This window comes from Oxyura jamaicensis (genome assembly GCF_011077185.1).
Source record: "Oxyura jamaicensis isolate SHBP4307 breed ruddy duck chromosome 13 unlocalized genomic scaffold, BPBGC_Ojam_1.0 oxy13_random_OJ106581, whole genome shotgun sequence".
Classification (NCBI taxonomy): domain Eukaryota; kingdom Metazoa; phylum Chordata; class Aves; order Anseriformes; family Anatidae; genus Oxyura; species Oxyura jamaicensis.
In genome coordinates this window covers 98,099-119,222 of record NW_023304324.1, presented here as the reverse complement: position 1 = coordinate 119,222, position 21,124 = coordinate 98,099, and the positions used below count along the sequence as shown (strand labels likewise).

General features: G+C 59.2%; 1 protein-coding gene across 5 annotated transcripts; it reads left to right on the top strand.

Annotated features, from left to right (window-relative positions):
• The first annotated feature begins 532 nt into the window (after positions 1-532).
• On the top strand, positions 533-19,815 carry LOC118157892 (actin filament-associated protein 1-like 1). Of its 5 annotated transcripts, none has more exons than XM_035312412.1 (19): positions 533-661; positions 11,202-11,330; positions 11,880-11,963; positions 12,135-12,232; positions 12,371-12,482; positions 12,816-12,911; positions 13,389-13,600; positions 13,969-14,148; positions 14,751-14,837; positions 15,133-15,226; positions 15,352-15,504; positions 15,797-16,008; positions 16,185-16,330; positions 16,685-16,763; positions 16,892-17,006; positions 17,224-17,388; positions 17,652-17,818; positions 18,068-18,196; positions 18,586-19,815. In XM_035312412.1, the coding sequence occupies exons 1-19, from the start codon at positions 646-648 to the stop codon at positions 18,607-18,609; spliced, it is 2,298 nt and encodes a 765-aa protein (XP_035168303.1). In that variant the 5' UTR covers positions 533-645; the 3' UTR covers positions 18,610-19,815. The 5 variants fall into 5 exon arrangements, 4 of the variants coding, with proteins under 4 accessions (XP_035168303.1, XP_035168302.1, XP_035168305.1 ...); XM_035312411.1 differs by having other exon boundaries at positions 17,652-17,830; XR_004746739.1 differs by lacking the exon at positions 17,652-17,818.
• The last annotated feature ends 1,309 nt before the right edge of the window (positions 19,816-21,124 follow it).

Below are 21,124 nucleotides of genomic sequence, written 5' to 3'. Positions count from 1 at the left end.
GCTCTGCCAGCCTCTCAGGTCCGGGTGTCCCCCAGTGTCCCTGCTAGGGGGAACAGTGGCCGCGCCAAGGAGGGGCACCAGGAGGAATGGATATGGAAGGTTTGGGGGCGATGCAGGAGCAGGGGCAATGCAATGGGCCACGGGGGGTGTGGAGGGGGGTGGTGGTGAATGCTTGCCCCCTGGGTGCTCTCTGGGCGGGGGCACAGCCCCTAGTTCTTTACCCAAACTGCAGTTTCCAAACCTAACGCGCTCCGGGCGGGACATGCCGGGGGGACGCGCTCCAGGCGGTGCCACAAGGGGGAGGTCCCCGCAGCCCCCCCCCACCCCCCGGGCCGGGAAAGGATCCGGGACCGAGCCCCGATAGCCCCCAGCCCCGTTCCTGGGGGGAGGGGGGGACACCCACCGCGCACCTCCAACCCCGGAGCCCCGCGGCCGCCGGGCGCTGTCCCCGGGGTGGGGGGGACCCACGAAAGCGGCGGGGGCGGCCCGGGGCGGAGCCGTGCCGGGCCGTGCCTTGCCGTGCCGGTGCTCAGGGCTGCCCCTCGCCGAGGGAGGGGCGGGCTTGGCGATTGGCCGCCCCGCCGCCGGTGCCACTCGGCATCCCCCAGCTGCCGGGGCGGCCGCTGCTGCCCTCGGCACCGCACCATGGACCGGCAGAGCGGTAAGGGGCCGCGGGACCCCCCGCGGAACGGGGGGCGTGGGGTCGGTGCGGGAGAGATTGGGAAATTAGAACCTCGTCTCCTGCCCCGTGTGCGTTCCTGCGAGACCCTGGGGTGTCCTGGTGTGGGGTGCGGGCTGGGACTGGGGCTGGGGCTGGGGTTGGTGCTGGTGCTGGCGATGTGGCCCCTCTGTGGGTCGGGAGGGTGAAAAGTCACAGCCTGGCTTGGGAGTCCATGGGGTGTGAGTGCCTGGGGAGCTCTGTGGGGGAATTGGTTGTCCCAGCAAGCAGGGTGACCGGTTCCATACAGAGCTGCTGGGACCCTGAGAGTTTTCCCAGACGGGGAAAGTGCCAGTGGTCTGGGAGGGCCTGATCCCCACCATACCCTTCCACACGAGCTGGTGGCATCAGGCTCATGTAGGAAAGGTGCCGGCTTTCAGCTGGGGTCGGCGGGTCCCAGGGGGAGCAGGGGGAGGCTGGGGGGCAAGGGGGTGTTGCTGCTGCTGCTGACGAATGCACCAGCAGGACCCGAGGGTTAAGAGTTCCCCTTCCCAATGTAAAAGGATTGGGTGGCGTTTCCGCAGTGGAATCGCGGTTTGAGGAGTTCAGCTCTCGGGATGCAGCTCATGGTGGTGGTGCTTGGAGAGCGGTGTCAGGGGGCCCAGCAGCCCAGGAGGGGACGGGGACAGGGGCAGGGACAACCTTCCCCCACAGCTGCAGCTCACCCTGCACACCAGTCCCAGGATGTTGGCTCTGAAGGAGGCTGTTGCTGCGGGGGGGGCGCGCCCGGGCTGTGCTCCCAAGTGACACATGGGGCCAGCACCATCCTCAAGGGTCCCAGGGGACCTCACTGGTGGGCAAAGGGGAGAGCAGAGCCTCATCTGCCCCCCATCTTTTGCTGTGTGAGCTGCTGGGCAACCACCCCCACCTGATGTGGGATGTTCCCATGGGCTCCCAGGGCTGTGGGACCCCTCTGTGGGGAGGGCCAGGGGTGCTAGCACACTGCTGAGCCCCTCCTGGGGCTGGGGGGAGGTGGGCACGGGCATGGCACAGGGCTGGCACGGAGGAGCCCCAGTGCCTGAGCCCTGCAGGGCTGCCTGCAGCCCACCGTGCCCCACTCCCCATGGGCTTCCCCTGCTTCTTATCCCCCCGTAGGTGCCTTCTATGGTAGTGGTGGAGGTCCTGCCTGCTTTGCTTGGAGAGCTTGTAATGAATTGCTGTTGGCACCCGGATCGCTCTTTGCTAACGTAAACCTCCTCCAGCCCCGCTGTGCAGCACCCAGAGCCACTGGATCTCTCTTGGGTGCTGGCTTTGCAGGGAGGGTGGGGGGGCTCGGTGGGCAGGGGGGTTGGTCTGGAAGTGGGCAGGAACCCTGTGCCCAGGTCCAACATCTCTTCTCTCTCTGGCAGCCCCTTTGTTTACCTGGAGCCTTGTTCAGCCCCACATGTGCCCTGACTTGCTCTTGCTCTGTGATCCTCCAGCTCTGTTCCTGCTTTCTGCTCTCCAGCTGAGCCTTGCCTGCAGGCTGTGCAGTGAGTGGTGCTGTGCTCAGCTCGACATCAGTGCTGGAGGCTGTTGGCAGTCACTCCAGGCTGTGGTGGTGGAGAAATGCATATGTGCCTGCATCTGGGGAGATGCTCGGTGCCGTGAGGCTTTGCTCTAGCAGGGCTGTGCTCACTTTTTCTTGTTAGTGGCACTTCCCTGACCTTTAGTGTCAGGGGAATTTAGGTCCTGCACCAAATTTATCTGCGGTCTAAATCCAGCAAAGCCAGCAGAGATGTGTAAGGGATAAACTTGGCTCCAGCTCACCCACAGGAATGGGGAGGCATCGGGCTTGGCAGGAGGGCGCCGGGATCATTCTTGACCTGCCGCCTGAAACTGGGCTGCAGGAATCCCTCCCGCTGCAAGGAAGGGGGCGAGCAGTGAGCTGGAGCCAGCTGTTAGTGCTGGGCAAGTGCGGAGCTCCCCCCTGCATTGCAGCCATTCCTTCCGCTGGGAGCTGAGCTGCTCGGCTCCAGAGGCACTGCTGGCAGCCTGTTTATAGTGTGTGTGAAGGAGCTGAGCCCTCCTCGGGCTGCCCTGGTCCCCCAGGTGGGCAGGTGGCCCCAGGGTGCTGGCACCAAGTGTAGCAGGCAGGCAGGGTGTTGTTTGCCTGGCTCATGCCGCACGAGGTTAGCATCCTGCAGCAAGCAACCCTGGGGACTCTGGTATCTCAGCGGGCTGTCTGGGAAACCTGCTTCTTCCCAGCGTCTCCTCTCGACCTGGAAATGCAGTTTTCCGGTGGAAATGTGCTGAGCTGAGAGGCCGACGTGCCCCCACGCTGAGGTCCTATGTCCCAGCCCAGGGAAATAGAACTGTGCTGTAAGGGTCTGAAGAAGCTCTCTCCTCCTGAGCAGCTGGGAGGCCTTTTAGAGGAGGTCAGTGGGTGAAAACTGGGCTTGGCCTGAGATCTGCCTCTTGTCCAGTAGCCAAGTAACTCACAGGGACCCGAGATAAGGACATGCAGAGCCAAGGCTTGAAGTGGTGCCTGACATCCCAGCCTCACGTCCCATCCCCTTAACTATTTCTTGCACCAGTTGCCATCCCATCCAGTCCTGCTGAAGGTCCCCTGAGGAACAGGTACCTCCTACACAGAAATAACCTGTTTTTCCATTAAAATTAACATCAAAACCGTCAGTCCTACATACTATCCTTTAAATGCCCCCTTCCAGGGCAGCTTGGTTGGAAGATTCCCCAGGATCTCCACATTGTCCCTGTCAGGCACAACCAGCCCTGGGGCTGGCACCCCCTGCCTGGGCACACGGGATGAATGGTGCTGAGCCCTGCCACCCACCACGGCCGACAAAAGCACTGAAAGTCATGCCATTCAGGGAGCTCAAATCACCCCGCAGACACCACACATGATCTGCAGCCTCCACGGTGGGGCAGGAGGAAAATAAGTTATTTGTAGGTTTCCCCCGAGGCGGTCAGTCCCGCAGCCCCTTCGATTTTTGGATTCGATAAAGCCTCCTGGCTCATCAAAGAAGGGCTATTTGCCAGGCGGTGGAAAACACTGACATTTCGTAACAGCTTGGAATGATAACAGACCTTTGCAGGGAGGAGTTTCCATTCTCAAAATCCTTTTTTTTTTTTTTTTTTTAAAGTGGGTTTCGTGTGCCTGTGATCCTGGGAGCGATAGGAGGGAGGGCTGGGCCACGCTGACATGCTCTGATCGCTGGCAATTAGCAGGAGAACACCTGGGGGAGCTGCTTCAGGAATGGCTTTGGCTTTCTTTTTTTTTTTTTTTTTTTTTTTGGGGGGGGGGGGGGGGGTGGGTTTTTTCTTTGTTTTAATTTAAACCCATCAGGCGTGATGATGGGCAAACCTCCCCTTTCTGGCTCCCTGTCTGGTGGGTTCTGTCTCCCATTTTGCACGACCCTAGTGTCACCTTATGCTTTGGGAAACAGGTCATAAAGGGCAGAGCCAGGAATAGATGTGCAGGAACAGGTCTGATAGCTGGCTTTTTTGTGCCAGAGTTAAAAAACAGGTACAGTAAACCAGTCCAGGCACTGCCAGAGCCATCAGCAATAACAGAGCCATCACATCTTCCCCTGTGCCTGTGCTTGCCAGCTTTCCCACAGTGCCAGACCGGCTGTTGTGGCTCCATGCCCCTGCCCCGAAGGGGTTAAGGCGGTTGGAAATGCCGCGGGCTGGTGGCCTTGCTGCTGCACCTGATGCTCCGGGAGCTCGCCAATGGGAGGAAACGGAAGGGCTGTTCTCAGCTGAGCAAACACGCTTATCCTGCCCTCTGAGGATCCTCTGGCAGCACAGCCCTGGCCCCTGAGCACGGAGACCCTCTGCTGTGCCCCTTTTTCCCCTCTGCTTCTCCTCGGTGGCCCTCCCAACGGGGATGGGGAGAGGTGGCTGCTGAGCAGGACTCTGTCCCACCCTGGGGTTCTGGGCATGGCTGGCTCTGGGGTGTCCTGGGTGCTGACTCCACAGGGATATTTCCCCCATAGGTGTTTTCTACCCCTGTTGGTGTTTTTCTCCTCCCAGCCCGTCTGAAAAGAGGTGCCTGTGTTGTGCAACACAGCTGAAAGCATTTGGAAAAGGGGAGCTGGCTGGTGGCTGTCCCCTGCTCCATCCTGTCTTGTTGCTGTGTCCTCCTCTGCCTCCTCAGGCCAGGCATGACATCCCTCCCTCTCTTCTTATAAAGGCACCTCTGCCCCACCTGACATCTTTTGGATCATGGTTTTTGGGAAGGGTGATGCACAGGATGCAGAGTACAGCCTTTTGGGATGCAGAGAGCTTCCCAGCCCCATCAACAGGGCCGGGATGTCCGTTCTGGAGACAGAATGAGCCCACCCCATCCCTCTCCTGGGGCCTCTCCTGGTGTTGGGGGGGGGGGGAAGATGGCATCAACCTGCTGCTCCCTGCTGGCTGCAGGGCTTATTTTGAAGAGGCTGCCGCCAAAATTTTGGTTGGAAAAAGCATAGTTTATTCTCGGTCCTGGCTAATCCTAACATTTCTTCTCTCTCAGAAGCTTGTTTTTATACATTACTCAGCAGGTCTTGCCCCTGCCTGACTATTCCTTTAAAAGGGCATCTCAAACCTCTCATTTCCCTTCATCATTTAAACACATTCTCAGCCAGCAGCCCTTATCATCCTCAGCCGCTGGCCCTGCAGAGCATCCTGCAGCACGGCCACTTTGCCTTGCACCCAGTTTTGCTATGTAGCCTGGAACAAGTGAGCCTTGTATGCTTGCAGAGCTGATTGTGTAGCTTGTTTTGAGCTGTGGCTGGGAACAACTTGTACCTGGTTTGGGGATCCCCCAGGCTCAGAGGTCCTTCCCCAGCCTGGCTCAGGAATACCCCACCCAGAGCAGCTGTGCCTGTGTGCCTTTATTTGCTTGGCTTCCTGCTACACTCAGCTGTAAGAGGGCCATATAGAAACCACGCCCTTCTCCTCTGGGGTGGGGACAGTTGCAGCCTCTTCATTTGGGAGGACGAAAGTTTGCTTTTGGTGAGCTAAAACAAACCATGGCAATCCTCTCTAGGAGAGGGAGCAATGTCAGCAGAGAGGGGGCAGCCCCCAGCCAAGGAGCCCTGCTGCAGCATGGGACACTGAAGAGTCATTATCTGTGTTGGTCACAGATGTTTGGGGTGATTTAATCAGCCTGTTAATTATTACCTGCAGAGCTCGGGCTTGTGAAGCCACTCTGCTGTGGCAGGAGCTGCTCTTAGGGTCAATGTGGTGGGAAGGGTAGTCTTGTTCAGGGCACCTGGAGGCTTAACTGGCGTTGTGAAAGGTACTGCAGGAAGGATGCACACTGGTGAGGGCTGCCTAGCAGCACCCATCCTGAACGAGGTGATGCTGAATGAGGTGCTCACAGGGCTGGGGGATGCGTGGCTGGGAGCACCACTCTGCCCTGGGCTGGGCTCACTGCTCAGCTGCTCTCCTCCAGGGTCGCCGAGAGCAAGGCTGCCAGATAAGGCTTTCAGCAGAGCTATTTATACCAGGGGAGAGCTGCTGCTGGCACATAGCTGTGCCAGGCACAGGACAAGTGCTGAAAGCAGCAGACAGGGAGGTGGCCAGGACAGTCCTGAGCTGCTGGCCATGTTGGGGTGCGTGTTGAGGAGACACAAGGATAACAGTGGCTCAGCAAACACAGCTGGCAAACCTTCTGGCTCTTTCATCCCCCTGGTTGATCTCTGCCCTTCTCCCAGTGCTGCAGAGGGAAAGAAGCCATGGGGCCCTGTGAAACCCACAATCTCCCCGCTGTAAGATGAGCAGCCAGGGGTGGCTCCAGTGGGGGGGACTCACTGTCCCCTTGAGCAAGCAGGCTTTACCTTAACCTCCCAGGGCTGATTTTCCGAGGTTATCGGCTAAGGTTCTTAATTACTGCAAGGTCAAGGTGATGCACTCCCCAGGAGGTGTGCCCAGCCCTGCCTGATGCAGCCTTGCTTCATGGGGTGCTGGGGGTCTCCTGGGGGGGATGGGCTCCCCCCCCAGGGCACAAGGAGCAGGCTGAGGATGCTGCGGCACCTGAGCTGGGAATGAATGGCTGGAGGAGAGGGGATGCCTGCCTGGGGTGCTTGGTGAGGGCATAAATCTCTGCTGGTGGTGGTTGGAGAGATGAGTACGGGCTCCATCCATGCAGGAGCCAGCCCAAAGCACTCAGGCTTCTGCTGCTGGAGTTGGAAGTGGAGGCTGAGGCACTCCCCGCATCCGTCCTGCTCAAGGGGCCCTTGTTTCCAGGGAAAAAATGATTCACGGCATGAAGTGGCCCCTTAGCAAATCTTCCACTGTTATGGGATGTTTCCAGAGCTTAAATGTGACAATTAATGGCTGGCATTTCTCTCAACCCCTCCATGCGGGAGCATGCCAAGCTGCTGGGCAGGAGGAGTACTTTCCTGCCTGATTTCCTCACCCGCCAGCACAACCCAGCTGATCCCATGTGCCCCATGCCACTGGGCGAGGATCTGTGGGGCCATCAGGCAGCGAGGACACGAAGGGACAACGCTGGGAGCCTGCCTGCCATGATGCTTTGTCACCAGCCCCATGCCTGCCTTCTTTCTGTCTGTGGCAAAGGAGCTCCGGGTGAATGGGAGCAGCCCCTTGACATCGGGCTGGGGAGGTGCGAGCGGAGGGTCTGGCCTCCCTGCAGGATCCCTGCCTGTGCCCCCTTCCCTGTCCTATTTTTTTTACCCACACTTTTTATTTTTTTATTTTTTACCCACACTTTATGACATCTATAACCAGGGCTATAACTGTTTGTTTACTGCCAGGGGCAGCTCTAAACAGTGCTCCTCTGCAGGCACAGCATCCTGCAGCCCTGCCTGCGCCAACAGGAAGGATTTATGTTTGCTTGGCTTTTATTTTAGCTACAAACAATGGCAGTCGCTCCCAGCATCCGATTTCCCCTAGCCCCCTTGCCCCCCAGCCTCCACCTGGTGCAGGAGGAAGAGTGGCTGGGGCTTGGGGGGGACGGCAGAGCTGTGGCTGTGGAGTCCACTGCAGTAATGTCACCATGCTGCTGGCTGGGAAACTGCACCTCCCCCCCGGGGCTCTCTGCTGGGCTGTGAGTGCCAAGCAGCTTTGCTTTGCGACCCCCCACCTGTGTTGTCCTCTGTCTGTGCCTTCAAAAAGCTGGAAACTAATGCATCAGCTTGGCTGGAGCATCTTCCTCCTCCTCCTGCAGGTTGCTGGAGCAAGATCTGCTGCCTGCTCCCATGACCAAGCAGAGGCTGGGGAGGGGGAGGTGGGCTCTGCAGCTGCTCCCAAACCCTTATCTCCACCCAGGATGCCTTGCTCCCCAAGGGGGATGCACTCCCAGGGTCTAAAATTAGAGTTGGCCTGGGCACAAGGTGGGGAGAAGTGGTGGGTTGCTGCTGCGGGGAGGGGATGCAGCTCCTCTGCCAGCATCCCACTTGGTGCTGCCCCTGGGGCATGTTTTGTCGGCGGAGGAAGTGCTGCCTCCCTGTCCTAGCAGCAGCAACAGCCTGAGGCCGTTCCACAGCTCTCTCCATCCCAGGGGTGCTGCCCTGGGTCTCCCCCAGCCCATCCAGCCTAGCTTGGCTCACGCTAAAGCCATCTGTTGCCACAGCTTCTGGCCTTCCTGGGAGAGGCTCAGGGACCTCTGCCCCCTTCCCATCACTGCTGCGGTGCTTGGATGGGCTAGAAGTCGGGAGCAGGGTGCGTGTCCATCCCAGGGCTGGTGCTGCTCCCTCCGCTGGGATATCTGTGTCCAAACCCTGTGCCTGGCAAAGCGGGGCCCTCCCACGGGATTCAGGGTGTGGGAGAAACACCTGAGGCTCCTGACAGGTGGAACCCGATTGTCAGTGCTGAAGGTGCCCTGTGAGTGAGGCCATGGCATGGCAGGAACCTGGGGTCCCTGCGGCCCCTTCACCTGCTCAGTGCTCCAGTGCTGCACCACCTTGTCCCACAGGACCCTGTGATATCCTGCTGTCCTGCAGTGCCCTGTGACATCCTGCCGCCACCTTCATCCCAGGCTCTGCATCCCCAGTTGTGCCCTGGCACAAAACACGTGCCCACCCCCCTGGCACCTGAGCCCCTGGCCCTGCTAAGGCGGCCATCCATGCCATCCACAGCCCATGGGCAATCTCTCCTGGCTTCCTGCAGCCCCTGTTAACCTTAGCTGGGCTGGGAGCCTAACGAGCGCAGGAAATTAATTCCTTCCCTTCCTCTGCTCCCCCAGGCACAGGCTCGGCTCTGCGCACCCGCTGCAGATCACAGGCCCCTTTGAGCAGCTCGCCCCTCCCCCCCCGGCTCTGGGGACATGTTTGACAAGGGAGACGTAGGGGACGGCTCAGCTGGGGGGAACAAAGGAGCCTTCAGTGCTGGCCCGGCTCGGCTTCATGCACCCGCGGGTGAGCTCAGCAGGCTGCAATGCCAGACAGCAAGCCTTGCTTAGCAGCCATTCTCACTGCGTGTGTGCACGGGGGTCCCCTTGCTCCTCTGGCAGTGAATGCCACCAGCTTCAGGGTTATTAATAGGACCGTGTTCAGCACTCAGCTGGTGCAAATCCCTGCCACGGGGCTGGGGGCTGTGGTGGGAGGTCCTCCCCGGAGGTGTGCACTGGAGGGGGCAGCATGCAGAGCAACAGCAGGACCTGGGTCTCAGGTCTGCTGTTTCCAACTCCACAACTTGAGCAGGAGCCCCAGTTCCACTGTGTGTGCCCTCTTCATCCCCATGGGCTGTGGGATGCTGCCAGCTCCCCTCCTGGGAGCTGCCTGCCCCTTGGGTCTGCCCACAGGAGTCTGGTGCTGGCAAAGCTGGCTGTGCCGATGGACTGATGCCGGTGTTTAGCTTGGCGCTGGGCAGGGAGGAGGAAGCAGAAGGTCTGCGGAGATAGAAGCCTGTCAGCAGGAAGAGGCTTGTGAGCCACATCCTGCCTCATCCCAGGGAGGCAGTGCTCTGGGGCCAGGCACACTGTCTTCTCACCTGGGGGGCTCGTCTTGGCTGGGTGCTGATCTGCATCAACCCACTCACATAGGGCTCCCCTTCAGCCAAAAAGCTTTGAAAGTGCAGTTGTTCTTACTAAGCTACCAGCCAGCTGCACCAGCCCTGCTGGGGACTTACTTGTGGGTTGAAGGCAGTCAGGATTTAACAGCAACTGTCCCTGCTGTGCCACAATGCTGGGTCAAACCAGATTTTGCTGAGTACCAGGCAGAGTGGTTGTGGTGTTTGGATAGGGCCCAGCAGAAGCTCATTATGAGCATAAGTAACGAGGATCCAACATCAGCTGCACCACAGCACCCTGCCCAGGCCCTGGGAAACGTCCCCTCACTGCCACCCAGCTCGGCATTGCTTGCTGGGCAGCCCCACAGCTATGGGGCAGCCAGCTCTTATTCCGAACACCCTGGCTGCCTCCCTGCCACTCGTGTCCCCCTCCCCAGCAGGTGACTGGTATGACCCAGGCAGTGTGTCCAGCAGCCCTGGTGCTCGGCTCTGCTGCAGCCTGTGCTCTCCTTTCATCTTTGCCAAGCATCCCCATCGGTCAGCACGTCCAAGGCTCCTCTGCAATCACCTCTGGCCTCTTCCTCTGTCCCTGGAGACCCACAGCCAGCTGCACAACTGCCCCAGTTGTGCTGTGATGATGCTCAGCTACTTCCAAGATCTAGATGCATTGGAAGAAACAGCAGATTTATTATTTTTTTATTATTATTTTTTCCCCACACTCCATAGCCTCGAGCTGCAGGTTTGCTGGAGCCCCTGAACCCAGCCTCTCAGAGCTGGGCTGTCTCAGGCACTGGATTCTGTAGGTGCTGCCCTCCCTTCTCGCCAGCGCACCAAACACTGCATTAAGTATTTTTTTTTTATTTTTTTATTTAGCCCTGCTCTCTTTTCCTGCCTTTAGCTGGGTTCTCCCCATGTAGCCTGGGGAGGTGCTGGTGGCATTGTGGGGTGCTGCAGGGCAGAGGAGCTGCTGGTGCTGGGCTGGGGAGGATGGCTCTGTCCTGGAGTGGCACTGCCAGGTGGCTCTGGAGGTGGAATCTCGGAGTCCTTTCCTTCCTTCCCTCCATCAACACAGCACAACGATACCCCACAGGGAGGACAGGGGTAGTTTTATCTGCATGGAAACATATGCTGAGCCCTTTGATGGCAGCAGCCTGCAGAGCTCTTGTTTCCATCAGCGGGCTCAGCAGGCTGTGTGCCGGTGCCTGGGTGAGTGTGCGTGCAGAAAGAGCACATGTGCGCTTGGCAGCCATGCAGGGGTCTTCCACGTGGTCCAGCCCTTTCTGCCTCATCTTAATCCTCTTTGCTCATTTATTTTAGCACCTCTGGTATTGCCCTGGCCAAGCATGCATTGCATGCCTGACTGTGAAAAGGGGAGAAATGTCCCCAAGGCACAGGCTGATGAAATTCCTGAGCTTATCCCAGTTTTGAGCTGGAAGTTGGATTTAAATGTGCCAGGCCACGGGGCTGGCTTGGGAAGTGTCTCTATCCTCCTGCTCCCCACTTCCCCATGTGCTGGGGGGCTGCAGGCAAAGCACAACACCCCGACCCCCCCAACTGAAGGGCTTTTTCCTGCCTCCCCCAGTGGTGGACCAGCTTCTGCCTGAGCTCAGCGTCCTGCTCAAGCTGCTGGACCGCGAGTACCTGAGTGCCACCACGCAGGAGAAGAAGCTGGCTGTCTCCACCATTCTGCAGAAGCTGCAGCCACCCGCAGGTCAGTGTCCTGCTCCCAAGGGACCTGGTAACTGCCCTGTTGGCAGTGCGTCCCCAGCCTGGGACCACAGATGGGCCCAGCCCAGCAGGGCAAGGAGAAGATTATTGAAGGCACAGATGAGTTTTCCCTGCCCATGAGACTACTGCCTCTGTTTCCAGTGCCCAGCAGCACCCTCGGGGCACTTTGCTCCTCTCTCTTGTTCCCAGTTCTCCCCTGCTTCTCCCCTGGGTGCTGGCATCAGCACTGCTGGCTGCCCCCTGCTTCTGCTGAAAGTGTTTACCTCGCAGATGCCCTCCTGCTCCCAGTTTCTGCTGAGCACAGGGATTTCCATAGGAAGGCAGAGGGGCTGGGCACCCAGGGGCTTCTGGCCCTCCCTGGGGGCCAGCAGTGTCCCTGGGGGCTCCTCATCTCCTCCTGCCCCACGGCGTGGTGCAGTCTGCCTGGCCGGGAGGTGATTTGGGACCTCGGGTGGGTGATTTGGGGGAGGTGTCAGTGCTCACCTGGCTGTCCTGCCCATCTCTGGGCTGAGAGCTTCCCCCTCACCCCCAGGGAAGGATGTGGACTTCATGTATGTGAACACAGCCTCCTTGAGCAATGGCACCAGCTTCGTGGAGTCTCTCTTCGAGGAGTTCGGTATGTGTGGCCATCCTGGAGCAATGCCGGGGTCTCACTGGGCAGGTGCTGTGCTGGGCTGGGTCCCAGCCGACAGTGGGGGCACTCAGAGGGGACAAGAACGGTGGTGAAAGCTGCATCCTTGTGCCTGGGGACTGCTCCCTTCACCCTCAACGCTTGCTCGCAACCCAGACTGTGACCTGCGGGACCTCCAGGATATGCAGGAGGAGGACGGGGACACTGGCGATGGTGTTGGATTAGAGCTTGTGAGGAGCCAGCCAGCAAAAACCGTATGTTGGTGTATCCACCTGTGAAATCCAGCACGGGGAGGTGGCTGTGGCTGGGACCCATCCCTGTCCCTTGCCACCAGAGTGCCCGCTGGCCCTTCAGGGCCCTCTCCGCTCATGCCGGTGGGGTTTCTGCCACAGGTTCCTACAGACCCTCCTCCACCACTGCCCACCACCCCCCCGCCCGAGGATTACTACGAGGAAGCACTGCCCCTGGGCCCAGGGAAGGCCCCCGAGTACATCACCTCCCGCAGTGAGTCCTGCTCCTGTCTGCACCCACCTGCCCCCACCACCCTGCCCAGCCAAGAGGGGCCCTCAGCAGCATGCCAGCTCCTCCCGGGGAAGGAAACTGCCTGCACCCTCCTCTCCCGCTTCCTTCCCATCCCAACACACTGGTTGTGCAAGGAGTTGTTTCCTCCAACTTGGCAGGGAAGGGGGCAATGAGCTGAGCTTGGAGCCATGGAGGGGAGCGATGCTTCGACACCACTGGTGTCTGCATGTGCTTGGGGCAGGTGTGCTTCACTCTGCCCTGCACGCAGGCTCATGCACAGCCAGCAGCCCCAGCTGCCCTCTGCTTCCTCTGCAGACAGCTCCAGCCCCCCCAACTCAATCGAGGATGGCTACTACGAGGACGCAGACAGCAACTACCCTGTCACCATGATGAACGGGGAGCAGAACTCCTGTAGGTACCCAGGTGCCTTCACCTGGCAGGGGACAGAGAGCTTTGCCAAAGTCCAGCCCCGAGATGTGGGCTTGAGCCAAGCCAAGAAGAACTGTTGGTGTGCCCAGGGGTGAGATGTGGCTGTGCCTGCACTGTGGTGCCAGCAGGATGGGGAGGCACCGGGCCTTCCTGACTCGCTCCTCTCCAGTGTGCCAGGCAGCCACCTCCCAAACCTCTGCTCTCAGACCCCATGATGTATTTTGGCATATCCATAAAACCACTGCTCCATACCCCACTAGGGAGTTGTAGGGCAGAGAGCCAATGCATGACCCTATATTGAGGGTAGATGGTTTCATCCAGCCTTTGCAGGTTTGAGGCTTGCAAGGAAATAAGCCACCCCTGAGGTTTGAACAGGTACATCCAGGAATGGCTTTCAGCCTGCAAAAAAGCTCCCCGGGATGGGGAGCTGCTTGGGGTGACATGCCTGCTCCCTTCCAGACAACGACTCAGATGCCATGAGCAGCTCTTACGAGTCCTATGATGAGGAGGAGGAGGAGGGGAAGGGCCAGCAGCTGACACACCAGTGGCCGTCAGAGGAAGCCTCCATGAACCTGGTGAAGGACTGTAGGATTTGCGCTTTCCTGTTGCGCAAGAAGCGCTTTGGGCAGTGGGCCAAGCAGCTCACCATTATACGGGATGGCAAACTGCTGGTAAGCCCAGAGCTGTGGGGCATGAGGGGTGGGGAGAGATCCCTGGGTGCATTGGAGGGAGGTCAGCCACAGAGTAAATAAAAATAGCCATATCCAAACCAAGACCCTGCCCTGAGGCTGCGACTGGTCTGCAGTGTGTGCAGGGGTTGCTGTCACTTTCCTTGCAAGCAAATGAAGTGCTCCTCACTTTTGGGATCCCCTTGGCTAGTGGGGCAAAGGGAGAAGGCATCCCACAGCCCTTGTGTGACTGTGTTGCAGAGATGGAACCACCTCCATCTGTGCCACTGGCTCAGGAGTCTGCAAGGGCCCCATCTGGGCATGGCAGCAGGAGAGGCTGAACCCTGAGCAGTTGTCTTTTCTTCACCCAGTGCTACAAAAGCTCCAAGGACCGGCAGCCACACGTGGAAGTGCCCCTGGGCACCTGCAATGTCATCTACGTCCCCAAGGACGGGCGGCGCAAGAAGCACGAGCTGCGTTTCTCATTGCCGGGGGCCGAGGCGCTAGTGCTGGCCGTGCAGAGCAAGGAGCAGGCTGAGGAGTGGCTGAAGGTACCGCCGCCACCCCCCTCCACCCACAGCCTTCCTCAGGCTGCGATGGGGAGTGGGTTGCCCTGGGGAAGGGGGAGAAAGGGGGCTTCCTGCATCTCTTATCGGGCATGGGGATGGCTGGCCAGACACTTCCCAAGCCTTGGGCGTCTCCTGTGCTGATAGCTCGAGCCCCTCGCTGGGCACCGGGGTGGGGATGTTTGCTCTCCTCCTCTTCCCCATGGCCCTTTCCTGTCTTTGTTCTGGGGGTGGGAGGCGGGGAAGTGACCGGCTCTGCCGCCGAGCCCATGGCTGGGAAAGGGGCTGGCAATGCCTCTCCCGTGGGGAGATGTGCCATGGGGGGCCCTGAGGAGCACAGAGCCAGCAGGACAGTTGTGTGACCTGGTGCGTGAATCCCTCATGTCCAAAATTTCCAGATCTTCTGACCACCCACCTTAACAATGGTTGAGCTGGGTGCAAGGCCCCAGGCAAGCAGGGTTTGTGCCCCAAGCAGGGCTCGCTATCCTGTCCTCGTGGCGGGCAGCAGGGACGGGTGCTGCAGAGCCACGGCCCTGTGGGCCAGCTGGGCTCGGACAGTGAGATGAGAGCTTGCCTTTTCTCTGTAGGTGATAAAGGAAACAAGCAGCCCAGGAGTGGGCGGGATGGAAGCCCCCGTGTCACCAGTGATGCCCTGCAAGATGGACCTGCATAAGGTGACACTTTCTGGTCAGGGTGACAGGGACCAGCCAAAGCGCTGTGTGGGGCTGGTGACCAAGCCTGGAGAGAGGGAGACCAGGAGGATATCCTGAGCACTGAACTCCTGGTGCTGTGTAGGGAGCCCTTCCCATCCTCACAGCAGGTCTGTGGGGCTCACGGGGCTCCCCAACACCAGGGGGATGTCCCAGCCCTGTGCTGGAGGGACAAAGGCCATGGTCAGACCGTGGTCATTGCTTGGGGCTGAGCAGAGTGGCGCTGCTGAAAGGGCACCTGCCCTGCTCCTCCCTGCAGAGGCTGTCACAGGAGAAGCACACCTCCGACTCGGACAGCGTCGTGATGGGTGAGACCTCCTCCCCCATGGCCCGCAGGGAGCTCTGCGAGCACGGTACGGCCCCTACCCCCTGGGACAGGCTGTCCTCCTGTCGGGTGCACTGCACCTCGCAGCATCCATCCTGGTGTGAGGGGGATGCTGTGATGTGTGCATGGATATCGGGGCTCTCCCCCTTCCAGGGAAAGGCAAGAAGAGTGGCTTGGCTGACCTGAAGGGCTCAATGAGCCGGGCAGCGGGGAAGAAGATCACCAGGATCATCAGCTTCTCCAAGAAGAAGCCTTCCCCTGAGGACACGCAGACCTCCTCCACTGAGGAGGACATCCCGTGCTGTGGTTCGTGGGCGCCTGGGGCACAGATGGGTCCTTGGCCCCCTCCCCTGGAGAGCCTGGCTTTATGGGGGCAAGCAGGGGGTGAGGGCTGTGGGGGGAGCTCCCCTTGAGCTTGTGGAGAGCTGGGACATGCCTTGGGGACATTGAGGCACAGTAGGACCGGTCTGCCCATGAGCAGGGAGACATGCCCTAATCCCTGGGCAGTCCCGTCTCATAAGATCCTAAGGTCCTGCTGTGGGTGTCCAAGGTCCTGTCGTGGGTGCTTAGACCCTTCTGTCGGGTCTGCACTCCCCAGGCTACCTCAGCGTCTTGGTCAACCAGTGCTGGAAGGAGCGCTGGTGCCGCCTGAAGGCCAACACCCTCTACTTCCACAAGGACCGCACTGACCTGCGCACCCACGTGAATGCCATTGTCCTCCTGGGCTGTGAGGTGGTGCCGGGGCTGGGCCCCAAGCACCCCTTCGCTTTCCGCATCCTTCGCAATGGGCAGGAGGTGACCGTGCTGGAGGTGAGCTGGGCACATCACCTCCCATGGGGATGTGCCCTGGGGATTGCCTAGCTGGGGGAGCACCTGCTGTGATAATTAAAGCCAAAATGTGCCTGGTGCCTTGGTTCCCCTCCTGTGCCCATCAATGAAGCCCAGGGATGCAAGGGCATGTCCCCAGGCCTTTCTCTCTCCTACAGGCGAGCTGCTCAGAAGACCTGGGCCGCTGGCTGGGTCTCCTCTTGGTGGAGACAGGCTCCCAGACAGTGCCAGAGGCCTTGCACTACGACTATGTGGACGTGGAGACCATCGTCAACATTGTGACGGCCGTGAGGCACTCCTACCTGTAAGGCTGTGCTCCACTCTGCAGGGGCTGTGCTGGGGCAGGGGTAATGCTGGGATGGGGATGGGGGAGAGGTGGCAGGTGCTGGGGGAGAGGTGGCATCCCAGGGCTGGAATATCCTGAGGCAGAGCAGCTTTCTTTGGGCAGGATTGGAAGTGGAAGTTGTTTTAGTAACGCTGATGAGAGATATGTGTGCTCTCATAGCACAGGGTGGTTGCTCAAAAGCAAAGCTGGGTCCCTGCCCAGAGCTGGGAGAGCAAGGTAGGAAGAGCAATGAGAACGAAGAGCTCTTCAGGGGTCTGCCTGGGACAACCTGGAAAGGAATCCGGTGGCAAACACCCATCCCTGCTCCCGCAGGTGGGCCAGCTCCTCCCAGAACAGCCAGCCGGACTCCTCTCGCGTGGTGTATGATGACGTTCCCTATGAGAAGGTTCAGGTGAGCAGGGTTCAGGGGCTCACTGTGTCCCACCACTGTGGCCAGGCTACAGGAGATGCCCTGGAGAGCCTTGGCAGGTTGGGGCAGCCCTGCAGGAGTTTCGGCATGCTCTCCCATCCACACCGCAGGCCCAGGAGGAGCCGGGGCGGCCGTCAGGAGCCCAGGTGAAGCGCCATGCATCCTCCTGCAGTGAGAAGTCACGGCGGGTGGACCCACAGGTCAAAGTGAAGAGGCACGCGTCCAGTGAGTGGGGGTCTGCAAGAGGGGCCTTGGAGTGGGGCAGCAGGCTGCAAACCTCTGTAGGGAGACCCCGGTCCCTGGGAGGGGGCTGTTCCCACAGGGGGTCCCAGGTTGAGCTGTGCCAGGCCAGCAGGACCACGGGAGGTGTCCACACAGCTGGGGCTGGGCTCAGGTGGGATGTTCCTGAGTCATCCTGACAGGCTCTCCTTTGTGCATACAGATGCCAACCAGTACAGGTACGGGAAGAACCGGGCCGAGGAGGATGCCAGGCAGTTTCTGACAGAGAAGGAGAAGCTGGAGAAGGAGAAAGCAGCAATCCGCAGCGAGCTGGTGTTGTTGCGGAAAGAGAAGAGAGAGCTGCGGGAAGCGATGAAGGGCAGCACAGGTGGGTCAGTGCCACCTGGGTGCTGTGACCAGGAATGCTCTAATGCACTCAGGTACAGTGGGAAGGACTGATAGGGGGACACCAGGCTGGTGGCATGGCGGTGGCACTTGTTGCAGTGAGCAGAGCTGGCTGCAGCGTGCTCCTGGGCCAGCAGCCCCATCTAGCGTTCTACTCAGGAGCATGGGTGGCTTCGCGGTCCCCACAGCCTCAGCCCCGGGCCTGTCCAGGCAAACGTGCTGAGCTGTGCACACTTGTGTGAGCAGGGCTGAAGCTGCAGGACCTGGAGCAGCAGGTGGCAGTACTGGAGGAGCAGTGCCGGCAGAAGGAGGAGCGCCGCGTTGACCTGGAGCTCCAGCTGACTGAAGTGAAGGAGCGGCTGAAGCAGTCGCTGGCAGGAGGGCTGGCCCTGGGGCTGGCTGTGACCTGCAAGGTGGAGAACGGGGTGTGTACCTCTTCTTCCTCACTGCCACAGCTCTGGCTTCATCCAGCAGAGGGGCTTAGGATAGTGCTGGAAGCAGCATGTGGGGATGAGGGGACACCCCTGGTGGTTAGAGGTGGGAAACAAAGCGTTGATTAGGCTTGGCCATATCAGCTTTGACTTCATGACAGGTTCTGCTTTCCTGGCATTCCCTGTTCCCTGGGTCCCCGAAATCCTCCTTCTCCTCCCCCTTTTCCACAGGAAGCTACAAACAAGCCAAATGGGAACCCCGCTGAGCACTTGGTCCCTGTCAACTGTGCAGCCGAACTGAGGAAGAGAAGCCCCTCCATCCTCCCTGCCAACAAGGGAAACGTGCTGCGGAAAGCCAAGGTCCTGCTTCACTCTCCCTCTCTACCCCTGTCCCCCAGGAAATCTCAGCCTTTCATCCTGTCTCTGTACTTGGCCATGAATTTTGGGGATTGTGGATGCTCCCTACTCCAAAAGCAAGGGGTGCTGACAGGGTCCCCTGCAGCCAGGCTGGTCCTGCTTGGTTGGCACTGGCTGCTGGCATGAGCCCAGCCTGCAGGGAGACCCAGGAGGTATGCGGCTGCATGGGCAGGGGTGACAACATCACCTTCACGATGCCCAGGGCATCAGTGACCTTGCCTGTGAAGATGCTGGGGTGATCCAAAGCCCCCCAGTAGGGAGGGAGGCCCTTAGAGGGCTCAGTGCTCCCTCCTGCACCTCTGATGTCTCATCACTCTCTTTTTTCTCTGCAGGAATGGGAAAAGAAGCAGACTTAAGCCGGGCTGTGGCAATGCCTGCCAGGCCCCCACCAGACACCGGGGCTCACTGAGGAGCTATGAGCCCCTGGCGCTGGGAAGGCATGTGGGGACAGGCCCCCTCCCTCACCCCTCTGCTGCAGCAGCATCTGCCGCATGGGCAGCACCACAAACCATGGGGAAGGGGGCGGGAAGGGATTTGGGAGGCTGGGGGGGGGGGGGGGCCAAGGGGAGTCCTTTGTGGATCAGGGTCACATACTACTGGGAAACCCAAATCTGGGGGAGCCACACAGGGCAGAAGTTCAGCACAAGGCATGTGCCCATGGTGGCATGGAGAGCATGGGGGACTGGCAGTCGGCCACCAGGCCAGGATTTACCAGGATCAGCGTGTTCCACCCTGGGGATGCTGGAGGCCAGACTCACACTATCCAAAGTGACCATGGACTCAGGGGATTTTGGCTGCCTCAGTGTTGGGGTTCATTAGCTGTTCAGGACCTGACCCTCCGGAGACACCCACCATTTGCCCTTCTCACTGCTCTCGGCTCCCAGGGCCTCATCTCAGGGTTCCTCGTGTCTCCAGCTCACTGTGCCTCTACTGAGTACCCTTGCCCAACATTTCTGTATTGTCCTCCAGGCAGCAACGGTGAGGGCACATTCATTTGGGAATGAACAAAGCTCAAATGTCAGCATTTGAAAGCAAATTAACAGCAGACACCTTTTTAACCTTGCTAAACAGCAAGCAAGTGCTGGGGCTGAGGCTGGAGGCAGCCTAGCTCTCTCTGCCCTGACCCCATGCCATTGGGGGGGGGGGGGGGCCCCCCCACTAGGAGAAGGGCCAGGGTTGTCTGGGCCAACAATTAATTCACAGCATCACTACTGCTGTCAGACAGTTTGCCTAAGCATGTTGTCAAAATGGAGCCAACAGAAGTTTAAAAAAAAAAAAAAATTAAAAGTGCTTTCAGACGAGGGGACTGGAACAGACAAGAGAAATGGTGGAAGGTGATTTAGCACAGGCAGAACAGGCAGAGAGGAATAAAAAGGAAAGGCCTGGGCTTTTGTGCCAGAGACAATTGAGCAGGCCCGTCACCCGTCACCCGTTTGTGCACACTACTGCCACAATTAACCTTTGCAACTCGCTCTTTCAAGGCCCCCTTTTTAGTAACTTGGTAAGCAGCTTTTAATAAAAACATTGGCACTGGTATGCACCTTCCCCTGGCTGTGGGGAGCGAGTTGGCTACATTACTCCTGCTTGTAATGAAAGGTGCCAGCACAGTCTGGGGTGGCCTGGGGCTGTGTATGCATGCTGCATCCACAACTGCTGTGGGCAGCCGGCCGAGCCCACCATACGCTGCCTCTGTTGGTGACCAAGGGTTCAGAGCTGTGAGCTTGGTGTTTGGCTGCCTGGACATGAGGTACAAGGAAGCCCCAGTCCTGGCCCTGCTTGTCCTCTGCTCAGCAGCGGCATCGCCACGTTGCCTGTCGCTGTTCCCGTCCTCCCATGGCCACGCTGCCCCTGATGCAGGAGGAAACTCAGTGTGGAAATCGGTAAAAACCTCTTGAGCATTGAGAACCTGTGCAGCTCTTGTAGTGGAAATGGGTCAAACTCTCTTGAGCATCGAGAGAAGCACAGAACCTGGGCCCGCAAGCAGGAGTAGAGCTGCTGCACCACCACTTTGAAACCATGCTTGCCAATTTGGAGGTAGACCTGGGTTAAAAAGCACACTTGACCAAGTTTTTATTATTATTATTATTATTTTCCAGTTTATTCATTATGAGGCCAAAAAAAGTTCCTTCCTGCTTGGGTAGACCACAGAACCCAGTCCTTGCCCATGAGGCTCTGGTGACGCCACACCTTGAGTGCTGTGTTCAGCTTTGGGCCCCTCACTACAAGAAGGACATCGAGGACCTGGAGCATGTCCAGAGAAGGGCCTGGAGCACAAGTCCCGTGGGGAGTGTCTGAGGGGACTGGCTTTGTTCGGTCTGGAGAAGGCTCGGGTGAGGGTTTATTGCTCTCTACAACTGCCTGAAAAGGAGCTGGGAGAGCGGGGATCAGCCTTTTCTGGCAGATCAATAGCTATAAGACTAGACAGAGTGGCCTCAAGTTGTGCTGGGGGAGATTCAGGTTTGAAATGAGACATTTCTTCTCATGAAGAGCAGCCATTGGGACTGGTTGCCCAGGGAGGTGGTGGAGTCACCATCCCTGGTGGTGTTCAAGGAAAGGTTGGGCCTGGTGCTTAGGGACGTGGTTTGGTGGATGATAGCGGTGGAAGGGTCTGTTTAAAGATGGATGTGGTGCTTAGCAACATGGTTTAGTGGGTGATGATGGTAGGGGGTTGGCTGGCCCAGATGTCCTTGGAGCTCTTCTCCAACCCTAACGATTCTACGAGGGAGCACAAGGCGCTGCCTGCCCTCACGACCAGGCCCTGGCGAGGCCCGCAGCACGCCCGGCCCCACACGCGAGGCAGCGGGCGAGCAGCAGCCCCCGTTCCAGGCCGTGCCGAGCCGCTCCGACACGAATGGCGCCGCCCGCCCCTCA

What these genes read in the sequence shown, in the direction of transcription:
- LOC118157892 (XM_035312411.1), top strand. An exon ending in GGAGGACATCCCGTGCTGTG is followed by an intron (nt 15,505 to 15,796) that starts GTTCGTGGGCGC and finishes TGCACTCCCCAG; the next exon opens with GCTACCTCAGCGTCTTGGTC. An exon ending in AGGAGGTGACCGTGCTGGAG is followed by an intron (nt 16,009 to 16,184) that starts GTGAGCTGGGCA and finishes TCTCTCCTACAG; the next exon opens with GCGAGCTGCTCAGAAGACCT.